At 31.3% G+C, this 13237-nt stretch overlaps 1 protein-coding gene across 2 annotated transcripts in view; it reads right to left on the bottom strand.

The window, feature by feature from the left end:
* Positions 1-1448: 1448 nt before the first annotated feature.
* LOC118742968 (protein grainyhead) overlaps positions 1449-13237 on the bottom strand; it is a 305196-nt gene continuing 293407 nt past the window's right edge. For both annotated transcript variants that reach the window (XM_036475409.1, XM_036475410.1), the window contains 5 exons: positions 12444-12623; positions 11284-11420; positions 9870-10062; positions 5945-6009; positions 1449-2914 (listed from right to left, as the gene is read on the bottom strand). In XM_036475409.1, the coding sequence (XP_036331302.1) occupies positions 2788-2914; positions 5945-6009; positions 9870-10062; positions 11284-11420; positions 12444-12623 (702 nt within the window). In that variant the 3' untranslated portion in view covers positions 1449-2787. The remainder of the gene's footprint in view (positions 2915-5944; positions 6010-9869; positions 10063-11283; positions 11421-12443; positions 12624-13237) is intronic.

Raw genomic sequence — 13237 nt, 5'->3', positions numbered from 1 at the left:
AAAATTTGCTTTGGAAAACGTGTTTCAAAGCTCTCAAAGGAGTTCATGGACGCGCATAGGAAAAAGCTGCCTCTGATAGTCGTAGTAGTTTAAGGAAAAAGTATAGTTGCCCAATTGAAAGCTACTGTTACAGACATATGCGAATGTGCATATTTTATTAAAATTTTCTTTTTTTGCATTTAAAAAAATTGTTTCCAAAACTAAATATAAAATAAAAATTCTCATTTAAAATTTTCACTTAAATTTTTGTTCGAAAGCTTTTTTGTATTTTCTTCACAGATTTTTTAATATAATTTCTAAAAAAATAAATATGATTTAAATTTTAAAGCATGAAGTTTAAGTGTTTTTCACCGTCTATTTGAAAAAGCGAGAACTCGTTTTTTTAAAGCTTACTTTCCTAAAATAATTACAGTGCTTAAGTCAACGATGGGCAGATAGCGCTTTTACTCAGCAAGCGTCTATACAAATTATGTTGAAAGCTTAAGACAGCTCTTCATGCAGGCAAGGCTCCGCCCAACGCCGACCTTAAGCATACTTAGCTTTTGTAGAGCTTTTCAAAGCATATTAGAATAGGTGTTCAAAAGAAGCGATGCATTTATCAAGTTTGTTGTTTTTTGTTTTGCGCACAAAAGATTTTACCTATGCATGTAGTTATCATAAGAAAATTCTTTTAGTTTTGTTTTTGTTTAACAAATCCAATATTGTTCAAATTTTATTTATCAAAAATATATAGCAGTTGACCATAATAATAATAAACATTGAATGATTAAGTTTTACGTTTAAGTTTAAAATAATTAACTTAAGTAACACTACAACTTATGTAAGTTTACGAAGTTAGAAACAAATTAATTTTAAGTACTACTTTGAGTTGAGTAGGGAAAAGTAAAATGTACAAAAAGTAAAATTACAAAAAAAAAAAAATTACACGAAATTTGTTTTTAAATTATAAAAAAGATTCACACGGACTTATGACTGTACCTGCTCGCATTTCTCAAGTATTTTCCGCAACCGCAATTGCAGGATTTGGAAATAATTTTTTTTTTACAAGTGAGCTTTCTTAATTAACGAGTGTCCGTTTAGAGCTTTTTAAGTCAAAATTTAATTCTAGTTAATGTCTAACTGTTCAAAAAATATATCATACACATTTCAAAAGGCGATTTCAAAGCACTGGAATATTTGCATTGTAAAATCCAGTGGCGACCAAAGAGAGCTTTTAATTTCTGAGAGACCATGTAAACATATAGATAGCTTTTAGAAGGCTATGCCGCGAGATAAAAGACTCATTAAAACCATTAAAAACTTCTGCCTTCTTCGGGTTATTTTTTTTTGTCATGTTTGATATAAGACCCATTAAAAGCTTTAAAAAGCTTCACCAGCGGAATATGGTGTGGTCCTGAATGAAAATTTTGAATTTTATGAAAAGCATAAAAAGTCAAATCTCTATACGCATATTTTTTTTTTGGTCGTCACTGGCATAAACAAATACATGCAAGTACCATGTTAAGCTCTTGCGGCAAGTTGTGTGTGGTGTGAAAGCTTTTTGGGGCGCGGGCGCAACGGTAGTAGCTTAAAAGTTACACGCTTTTCGTTTACATACATCAAATTATTTTGCATTTATTTTTAAGTAAATAGTTCACAGTTTATATTAGCATCTTTTGATGCTGATTTATTGATTTTCACTTAATTAAATTTTTTCGTATTGCTTAAATAACACATTATAAAACATTTTACTTGGAAGAGGGGTGGCTGCGCAATGATGACTATCCACTGATCGAGAAAAGGAATAAAACTTTGCTGCTTACGCATTGTACCTAGTTGACGGCGAAGAAAGACCTGTTAAGAGTCTTTCGCCGATGAAGTTTTTTTTATATGCGTCTTTTTGCGCTGTCAACTTTCGAGCTCGCGCCTTTAGTCGTGTCTAGTGACGATAAGCTTGAGAACGTAAACACTTTCAGAAGACACTTTCATTAAAGAGCGAGCCGATTTTCAAACCATTTTCAAACAGTATTTTTTAATATTTTTTTCTAAATAGTTTTGTACAAAAACACACATATTTACTGTACTTGTTATCAGAAGAATCTCAATTAAGCGTGTGAGTACTTAAATTAAAAGTTTTATTTACTAAAAAATTAAACAAAGTTAAAATTTCACATATAATTACTAAATATTCAACTAAAGTACATTAACAAATTTTTTTGTATGAGTGTGTATGTGTGCGTCATAATTTTGCTTTACTTTTTTTGCAGCAATCACCACGTTTTTGCATATTTAACATTGCTTCTCTTCACTTGGTTGCAAAAGATTTAATCTATTCAGTAATATATTTTATTTGTTGTATAAGTGTTTAAACCGCGCGCATATACAAACATATTTCTTAAACACACACAAAAAAAATTAGCTTGAAAAAAATTATTGTTTAACTGCTCATAAGAGTATTTTGTATTTGTATTTGTTGTTTCATTTGAAACATTTTAAATTCCTTATCTATTTACGTAACATAATTAATATTGTGTCCATTGTTTTGTGCATTGCTGTAGTTGCTGTTGTTGTTGTTGTTGTTGTTGGTTTTACGTCATAGTTATAATAAAAAGAAAACAGCTTACACTTCAATTTACCAAACTAATACAACTTCACTATGTGTTGTTTGTTGGGCTTTTGGCCTCCTTCTCCAGTTGTATTCTCTCTTTTAGCTGCCACTGGTGCTTTTATTTTTTTTTTGCTAATTGCTACTTTATTGCTTTGTTCATGAGTTACATCTTTTTATATATATGTATATGGTCCTTCCGCTCAATGATTGGGCAACTCCGTTAATGTTATGTCATACAAATCGTCTTCGATCTGCTGCACTTCCAGCAGAAATATGTCCTCATTGCAATAGTACGAAATCATATCGTCATCAATTTTCGCAGTAATCCTGTGCGGAGAAATAGAAGAAAAGAGAGAAAGATAGTTGTGAGTAAAATTATTTGTAAAGTACATAAAACATTGCTTAAAGGGTGTGTTCGAATTTTTGTGGGTAGAAAAAATGTTGGGATTTTCGTGATGGCAAAAATTTTCAACGAATCGTGAATTTTTCAAGGTATAAATGTTGCATTGAGAAATTTTATTAGTTTGTGTTGAGCTTTCCGAAAATAGAAAAGTTTTGCACTAATGGCGATCGGTGGCTAAAAATTGTGGACTCAATTTTGGCCTTTGGGTGAAAAAAACTCAATTTATTTGGTTATTCAAAATTATCGATTAAACAGGTTTACAAAAAAAAGTTTCGGCATATTGAACCAAACCCCTATATCCCTATGTTATTCAACGCGCTGAATGTGAGCTCTGTTTGCCCCTATCATGTCAGATTCGAAGTCATTTGAAGGTGAAGTAGTGAAAAAATTATTGAATAAACCTGAAAATTAATATATATGGGGGTTTCGACTCGCTGAACCTGAAACTATAATGTTAGGAAAGAAAAAGAGTTTTTTTTTTGTTGTCGCTTAAACCGAATATAGTTGATTCTTCATGATCATCTTCATGGCGTGCCAAGGTCATCCCAAGGTCAAATTCAGAAGAATTTTATTGAATTTTCAGGTTTATTCAATGATTTGTTCTCTACTTAACCTTCAAATGATCTCGAACCTGACATGATGGAGGCTAACAGACCTCGGACTTGCATTCAGGGCGCCGAAATATAGAGGCTTGCTTCAATATGCAGACAATTTTTTTGTAGACTTGAGCTAATTATCGATAACTTTATCGATTATTTATCGATAAATTTATCGGTATTAACATCGAATTATTTATAAATATAGATTTCAACAACTTATCTATTAATTTATCGACACACCTGTTTAACGTATCGCTAAAATTTTGTAGTATTTGGACGAAATAAATGACAAATTTTAGATACAGTTATCGATTGCTTAGCGATAATTTTATCGATTTACTTATTGGCGGAATCATCGAGCTATTTATAAACATCGTTGTGGATCGTTCATCGATTAATTTATCGCTACAAATACATGCTTAACGATAAAGCATTCGAAATTTCGTAATCGGCTCGCGGCGTTGACCTAACTCAACCTAACCTGCACTTCTTTCAGATTTGAAATAGTTGCAGAAAACTAGATTTTTATAAGTTTTTATAAATTTTTGGATTTTAGACGTGGCGTCGCCTACTTATGACTACAAATGAGTATCTCGGTAGCCGATTTATCAATTTCTATCAAACTCAGTGCATTTAATTAATAATCTTGGCACGCAAAAGCAATTCGTTAAAAATTATTTAAATCGGACTAAAATTACACCCGCTTGCCGTATAACGGTATATTTCGCATATACGAAAATTCCGATATTTCAATAACTGAGAAGGCTAATTTATTCCAAGTTAATATTTACAGCAATCTCTTAACAATAAGTAAGACAGACCATTAGGTAGTTTAGAGGAAAATGAAACGACGATATTTGTTACCTGAGCCGGGTATATAAAATTCGATTTCGCTCGTATTTATGCTTCTTTATTTGTTCTGATTAAATTTAGTCGTTATTTTATGATTTTTATTTTTTCGGTCATATTAAACCGTTATTTTCAGATTTAATTTTTAGGATCGTAAAATATTTAAATGGGCCATAAAAGCGCAGTCTCCATTGTAACGTTAAAACTGTTCGAACAAAATAAAATTCTAAAATAACGATAATTTTCAGTGCCGTTAGCCGTTAAGTAACAAGATTTTTGTTTTTAGTTTATTGCACAATCGGTTTTCTTCGTTTTTTATTTTTTCGATCAATAATAATTGTTATTTGTGGATTTTTATTTTTTTCGATCAAATATAATTGTTATTTTGGATCCTAACCGTTATAAAGGAGACTGCATTTTTATGGCCGTTTTAAATCTTGTATGGCCGAAAAAATAAAAACTAAGACTAAGGATTAAAATTAGCCCGAAAAAAAAATCACGAATAAGGGCTGAAATCCAATTTTGACAGTTAAATTATGATTTTTAATATAGAGATCATAGCCGTTACGGTGCCTAAATATTTTTAATCGAAAAAATAAATCTTGATCTTGATAAAAATTGTGATATTTAACGGTTCTTTTCGGTTCCTCGTGGAAATTGGTTAAAAAAATAAATGTTTTAAGGTTTTGATTAGTTTACACAAAAGCTGGCTCCTTTTGGGTGCAAAAGTTATTAGTAGTGCTTTTCAATAAATATAAGGTTTAATTTTCATTCATTAATTAAATACAACCGCAAGCTATTATGTAGTTATAAATATATATAGGTATGCTAATACAAATTAAAAAATCGTTCAATGAAAAATGCAACTGAAAATCTTCAAATGAAATTTACACCACAAATGCAATTATTGTAAGATTAAATTTTATGGTAAATTAATTATGCAAATACTTTTTTATTATTAGATATTAAAATAAATAACTAACCGTTGTGTGCAAACTCATGCCAAGTATTTTATGATTATTAATTATTGTTATTATTATTTTTTTATTAAAAACAATTAAGTATGTAGTGAGGAGTCCACAAAAATGTTAGCGGTACACATTAGCACAATAAGTTATTGAACAACTAATTTAAGTAACTAGGTGAGTGCAGTGCTGTTAAATGAAATGCAAAGTTGAGTGTTCGTATTGGTGCTTGAATGTTTCTTCTGCCTTCTTCTTGCTCGATTTCTGCATCTCATTGCTTGCAACTGCCGTGCAACATTTAAAGCGGACTTAAATTTTTTTTAAATACACTACATAAATTTCTATTGAATCAGCTAATTTTATGTGATGCGTGCTTTGCGACGTAAATATGTTCATATGTAGGTAGGTTTGCATGTTTTGGTGGGTGGTTATGACTGTTGCTATTGTTTTCAAAGCTATTTATTTGCTGGCTTTTTTGTTTATTTTTTTATAATTTTTGTTGGTGTTTGTATGTTGTGTGTATTAATGTATGTTTACTTACCCTTTTTTATTTGTACGATAAATATTATTTATACTCGCTGTTGAGATTTTGTATTTACTTTCAATCTGTAATTGAGAAAATGAGAGAAAAATGATGTTTGTATTTTGTTTAATTTTTTTTGGGAAGTTTTTAATTTTTGCTTTATGTTTTGTTGTATGTAAAAACTGGTAAATAATTTTGTGATCATTTATTTTTTTTCTAAATTTTGTACAAATATATAATTTCTGTTCTAATTTGCTAAATATGAATAAGATTTTTCCTACTTGTGTGTGTTTTCAACGGACAAAAACTCATTTTACGTCAAGATGTAGGGTGAAAAATTTAAATTTTGTTCGCAATTTTACTTTTGATTGAAATTGAAAAAAAAAAAATGTAAATTTCATTTCATTTCCATATAAGTAAGCCATATTTTTATTTTCGTACGAATCGGCAAATTTGAAATTTTCCTAGTAAACACTTTTCTATGCAAAAATTTCAAGTTCTAAATTCACACGAAACAAGTAACCGACCTATTAGTTATTTTTTTGTTGCAATTCATTGATTATCAAAAAAAAAAACATTGTTTACTGTTTTATATCAAAACATAGCCAATTTAAACAAATTCATTGTTTTTTGAAGCATATTTTCAGATATTTATTCTTGCCGTTCGCGACTCTGAGTTATAGCAGCTTTTTAGGCAAAATTTTGTTTTTGATCGAATAGATTTGGGAAATGCCAATTTTCAATTTATGTTTCTGACGTTTGAAAATCATTGTGTTGTACATATGTATGTCGGTACATGAATGTGTAGTTTGGAGGCCAGATTGGGGTGTTGTGTGTATTTACATGTGTATGCATTTATGGCTGGGTAGTTATTCTTGCACCAGCAAATTGGTCTCAAGTCAATAAGGTTGCAAAGGGTATTGATTTCAAGTGAGTTCCGCAAGGGTTTTCCTCCTAACCTAGCCCATAAAAGTCCAAACATTGTTCGGTATTTACTGTTAGTTATTATTATTCATCCTAACTTGATTATCTTTCGTTCTTGCCGGGAAGTTGTCTGTGATCAATTCAGTATTATTAGTCTATGGAATATATTTAGAAGTTTTACTTGATGCTTTCTCATTAACTGTTCAATAATTTACAGCGAAAGTCTGTTATAGATATTTGAAGACTTTTGTAAGACAATTGAAAGACAGTAGATAAGATAGTTTGAAAGATTTTGTTAATTCTGGCACGAAAGTTTTACAAAAAAAAAAAGCTCTCCTTTGCCAACTTTTATGGTGAAAAGCTCTTTTGACAGAAACCACATGAGCATCTTCCAAAGGAAAATAATTACATAATTTTGCTAGCGCTACTCCTACATTCGCAATGGATAGTTGAACAAAGCACTGGCCTGTCATTCTTTTTTTTAAATTAAGTTTTTTTTTTTTAGTGATTACATTTTTTTTTCATTGTTTAAAGAGAAAAAAACATACTTCTCTAATATCATTTAATTATTATATGTGTTTTTTTCTTTTTCGAATTTAAGATTTTTTCTGATTTAATTTAATATTTTGTTTTAGTTTTTAGATTTTGTTTTAAATAGAAAAAAATATTTTTTTTAATAAAATATTTAGAAGCCTATAAACAGTATTATTTTTTTCTAAATTTTACATAAATACTCGTTTTACAATTAAATTTTTCGGTTATATTGGTTAAAAAGAAAAATATATTTTTTTAAATTTCTTTAAATTTTTCGGCCTTTTTAATTTTTTCTCCTTTTAGCAAATTTATCAAAATTCAAGAATGCAATGGAAAAATGTATATTTTTATTTAATTTAATTTTAAAAACGCTTGTTGTTAAAAACAAACAGATCAGCGCTAAGATGGTCCCGTTAACAGAGCTTTCAATTGTCTTTCGAAAGACGGTGGTGAGTTGAAAACGGTCGCCAGAATTTCCCTGCTATTGAAGCAACAGTTTTTTTAATTTCATGATGAATATACCTCTATGTTGTTGTGGCGCACAAATAAATATTTTATTTTAAAATTTCAGTCATAAAAGTCGGGCTAACCATTGGGAACGTTCATTTTATTCTCAAACTTTCAGAAACCAGGCTGCGCGAATACGAAATTTTTTAATTCATTTTATAAACATTTACAATTTTGTGTTTGCTTGTGTGTGTGTGCATGAATGGAATGTGTGAATGGGGCGGAGCGATGATGCATATTACTTACATAAAATTAAATGATTGATCGTAGCTGATTGCTGCGCTTGATTGCTAGATAAAGGCACAGAGTCAGACACACACACACACACACACACACATACACATACACGCTGAAACACACATACACATATACATATATACTACACATAAAAATGCATATACGCAAAATTTCATAAAAAAAAAAATTCATTTATTAACGATCTATCAACAAAGTAGTCGCTAGCGTTTTCACTGGAAATTTATAAATCATACGCTTTTCGTTTCAGCTTTACCTCTGTTGTTGTTGTTGTTGTTATTGTTATTGTTTACTGCATTGAATTTATTAATTAATATTTTACAGCCAAGTTATTTGCTCTGACAATTCATTAAACATACAAACATCGATCGTCATTCGCATAGATCGTTGGTCGTTGGTCGTTGGTCGTTGGGCGATTGGCGATTGGCGATTGCCGATACTTATTGTGATCCTTCAATACATGCGCCCATCAGCCATTTGCATATGGAATTCGCATAAAATTGCAATTTTTATTAACTAGATTAACATATCTGACAACCATCAAATATTCTTCAAACAGCTAACTGCATTACATTGTGTGTTTGTGTGTTTGCGTATAAACAAAATATTGCAAATATAAACACTGAACTTTATTGGGCGAGCAAGGAGATTATTGCTAGCTTAAATGTTGTTGTTTTTTTGTGTGTGTTTGTCGCTGGCTGCCTTATTACAGTTCATTATAATATACTACATAGTTGTTTGTTGTTGTTTGCCATTTCATTTCAACAATCTTCTATAGTGAGAAGTGGCAACTGTTTACTTGTGGTTGAGGTGTTGCTGTGGTTACTGTTGTTGTTGGTGTTGGCAGTGGTGAAGTTTTAATTGCAATGATTAATTGTCAGAAACTTGCATTTGCTTTTTGTTTTTCTGTCTTTCATAGCTCTTGCTGTTCTTGTTGTTGTTACAGTAGGTGTTGGGTGTGGGAGTGTAGTATTTGTGCATTGCATTCGTTTTTTTTGTTGTTTTTTTTTTTTTACCGATTCGATGCTTTAGTTAACGTTATATGGCGATTATGAATGATTATTAATAATTAATTATTATTTTGTAGTTATTTTTGGTTCGTTTGGTTAGCTATGTAGTTGATTAGCGGGGCAAAGTGGTAGAATGCAAATTATTTGAGAAAAAAATAAAAAATAAAAATGAAAAAATTGCTATCTAAACTACCGCTCAACCATTAAAGTACAAATAAATAAACATATAGTATATAAATATTTCTGATTAAATGATGAATGAGCAAAGTAAGGAAAATAAAATATTTTTTTTTAGTCCTTGCGCACCGCGCCAGCGCATTTGTGCATTAAAGTGACGAATTTTTGAAGTAAAATTTTTTTTCGATAAAACTAATAAAAAGTTCGAACAAAATCCAATTATTTTTTTTTTATTCAGAATGTGATAAAAAAATGCGAACACTGCAAAATTTAAAATTTTTGTTTGTTAAATTTTTTAATTTTTTCCATTTGTCTATACATATATCAATAGCGTTTACCCTGTTAGCTGTATTTTTTAATTTGGCATAAAATGAGTTTTTGTGTTGCAACTAACAAATAAATACTATTTATGATGAAACAATGCTCTTTGGAGAGAGAAATTTATACTTCTTTTCTTGTGGGTGGATAGGAAACGTTAAGGAGTGTTGAATTTTTTGTTTCTTGACAGCATTTATGCAATTATCTTTTTCACTTACCGCATTCAACAGGCCAATTGTGGTGGGCGGCACCACATGCAGCGGCGTGTAAATATCTTCGTTCTCCTGTCGCACGAATAGCATAACGCGTTCGCTGGTGGGCGGTGTCATGCGTCCGCGTTTCAGTGGTGGCACAAAATCGCCCATGGCACTGGGTACCAGACCTTGATCCAGCAGGTGATCCTTCTTGTCGCTGTAGAGGCGGGAAACGAAAGGGAAGGTGAAAGATAAAATTATTAAAAGGAGAAAAGCATAAGAGATAGCTATAACTAAACATTAAATAATAATGGAAACAAATAAAAAAAAGTTTCAAAAATTTTTGAAATCTCGAAACTTGAACCGAACTGCCAAAAATTCCGTCAAAAATACTTGAAGTTTCTTGGATTTCCATGTCAAATCAGTCGCCTGTATATATGTATATTCTATCAAAATATTGTAGGATCTTTTTTCTATACAGCTTACAAGCTATTTAACTGAATAAAGCGCTGAAAGACTAAACATTTTAGTGTAGAGTTCTAGCTTAACAGGCTACTGTCATAAGTTCTTCGCCTAAAAGTATGCATCAAAAAATATCTGAACGCACATGAAAATGGCATATAAATATTAGATATGTGCGTGTTAGGCCCTGTCTCCACAGGAAAACACTGATGTCGTGATAACCATGTCACAAAATATATTTCCAATGGAGACCGCCTATTTCTTATGTGCTGCAATATATGTCAGCACTTATTGCTTGACATCTATTGCAGGCAATTCGATAGTTTGACAGCCATATTTTCATTTGAAAGAAAGCGTGCTGGTGGTAACATCGATGAAATTTTGATATTAAATCAAAATAAAAATCTGTTCCGTATTGGATAATTTATGATTACGTTTTAGGAAATTATTTAGCTAGTTTTTTAAGGATTTAAATGTTTTTAAACACCGAAATTGAGAGAATGTTGTCTGGTGGCGTCATGCGGCAAATGCTTATTTCAAGACATCAAAGTGCCCACACACAAAAACTTGCAATCACATTGCTCGTCAAAATGACAGTTGGTAGGCCATCGCTGTTCGCCTGTGGAGTTCTGCGGTTAATAAAATCAAGTTTTTACTGCAAATTTTTTGGCATCTCAGCAATGATAACAGCAATTTCGGCGAGTATAGCCTTTGCAAGAGCCATAGCACAGTTGATCTACTTTTTGTCAATTAAGTTGTACAATTTTTGCATATTCTTAGGCGCAAACGCGTTTAGAAATTTGTATCATTATCAAGTTTCATAAAGTATTTTGCTTATTTAAAGTATAATCTAATGTTACAAATGTATGTATGTATGTATATATGCAGTGCTCCCTCTTTCTTTCTTTCTTCCTTTTATACGCTCTCGCTTCGTTTTGTCGCCATTTAAAACGCAACGATTTTTACATATACTCACGTCTGCACGTCGGGCGGAAAATGATTGTGGAATTTGAGTGTTGGCGCCGCCACTTTTTGGCCATGCAGCAAGAATGGTGATGTGCCTTTGAGATCTGGTGCGCCGGTCAATGAATCAGTCTCATGGCCATAGAAGCTCTGCTGAGGAAGAGAGAAAACAAGTTTAATATTAGTAACGAAAATTAAGATAATTTATTTTTTTTTGATAAAATTGAGGGGCACAAAAAAATTAAAAAAATCTAATGCTATAATTTTTGACTAATTTTGGCTTAACTTCAAATCGACATTTTTTAACCCGTTCACATATATTTACTCCTAACTTTTTGTTGTTTACTTTTACGTTTCAATAGCCGTTGTTTAGCTTTTTTGTGTCCATATATTATATCCAACCTTTCTTAAGTGACTCTAAATTGATTCACTTAAAAAAAAAACTTTGTGAAGTTTTCAATACATCGTTATATTTTTTAATATCGTCGTCGTAAACTTTTCTATGTTATTATAATTTCGATACCCTTTTTCCAAACAATTTTCTCCAGCGTTTACTCTGCATTATTCTGTAATTTTACAGCTGCAAAATACAATATGTAGATATTTTTCGATATACATAAGTAGTTATCGATAACTCTACGATATAATTTTCGATAACTTTTTTGTAAACTCGTATTCGCTTCCCACAATTTTTCTGTAGCTTCTATTCTGCATATAGTCTTTTTACAGTTATCGATAATTTTTCGATGAAATTACCTTTTACATATTGGTATATTCTTCTTTGTAGTTATCGAAAACTGAATAATCGTTTTCCAAAAATTGTCTGTAGCTTTTATGTACTCAGCATCATACCGTAATTTGGCAGCTGTGGAATGAAATATATCCATATATCTTTTAATATAGTTATCGATAACTTTTCGTTATAATTTTCGATAATACTTTTGTCAACTCGTAATCTCTTTCCTAAAGTGTTTCTGTAGCTTTTATTCTGCATCTATTTTTTATTGTAGCTCTCGATAACTATTCAATTTAATTACCTACTACTCTCTGCTATATTGGCAATCGTTTTCCTAACAAATTTCTGTAGCTTTTAATTGGCAATATGCTGTATATTTGCTGCTTTTAAAAGCACTTCTACAAACGAAGTCAATTTACTATTCACGATTCACTCACCTTTTCCATATCATCGGCGGGTGAAAAAAGTACCGGTGGCTTTTGTAAATCCTGCATTGTATAAAACTCCGAACGATCGGTAACCGGATGATATAATTCATCGAGCTTCTTGCGACCTGTAGCGGTCATTTTACGTTTAGCAGCGCGTCTCTCCTCGTCGCGTGTCTTACGCTCAGCACCCTGTAAGCAAGAGAGTAAAGTGGGAAAAATTAATGAGACTTCATTACAAGAATGAAACCGCTATGCCAAGCATTTATGTAAGAAAGATATAAAATTAAGCTATGATTCATTTGACTTCGCCTTTTTTGTTTTGTTCGCTGCAATACAATACCCAGCAAATGCACGAGTATGTATGTACACAACATAGCCCCACAAAGGCCAACGAGGTCGCCATTTTTTATACCAATTAAGTGACAATGTGTCCCCGCACGCAATTAGAGCCAATACAGATTTTTATATTTTTTTTTTTAAATAAGAATTGCTATTCATTTAATGAAAATTGTAAAAGAAACAGCAATAAAATCAATAATAAACACCTTAAAGTTGCTGAAAAAGACAAAAAAAAAAAGTGATTGTTTGACCTTCAAAGTGTCAGCGCGCAGTCACGTTCGTTGCTTAAGTCTTTTGTTTGGTGTGAGTTCATTGGTTCGGTGTTTGGCTTATTGGACGAAATGAGCTGCTGCTGGTTAATAGCTTCAATGCTTAATACTTGCTTTAGCGGTTGTTGTTTGTATGTATTTTGGTATCACTGTCAGCGAGTTATGCATGTGTGATTGAATTATTATCGAGCACAT

The sequence above is a fragment of the Rhagoletis pomonella genome, unplaced genomic scaffold, assembly GCF_013731165.1.
Source record: "Rhagoletis pomonella isolate Grant_MI unplaced genomic scaffold, Rhpom_1.0 Rhpom_scaffold_00007, whole genome shotgun sequence".
In the NCBI taxonomy this organism is placed as follows: Eukaryota; Metazoa; Arthropoda; class Insecta; order Diptera; family Tephritidae; genus Rhagoletis; species Rhagoletis pomonella.
Note: the sequence above shows the minus strand (reverse complement) of the source record. Positions and strands in the feature narration are given on the sequence as shown.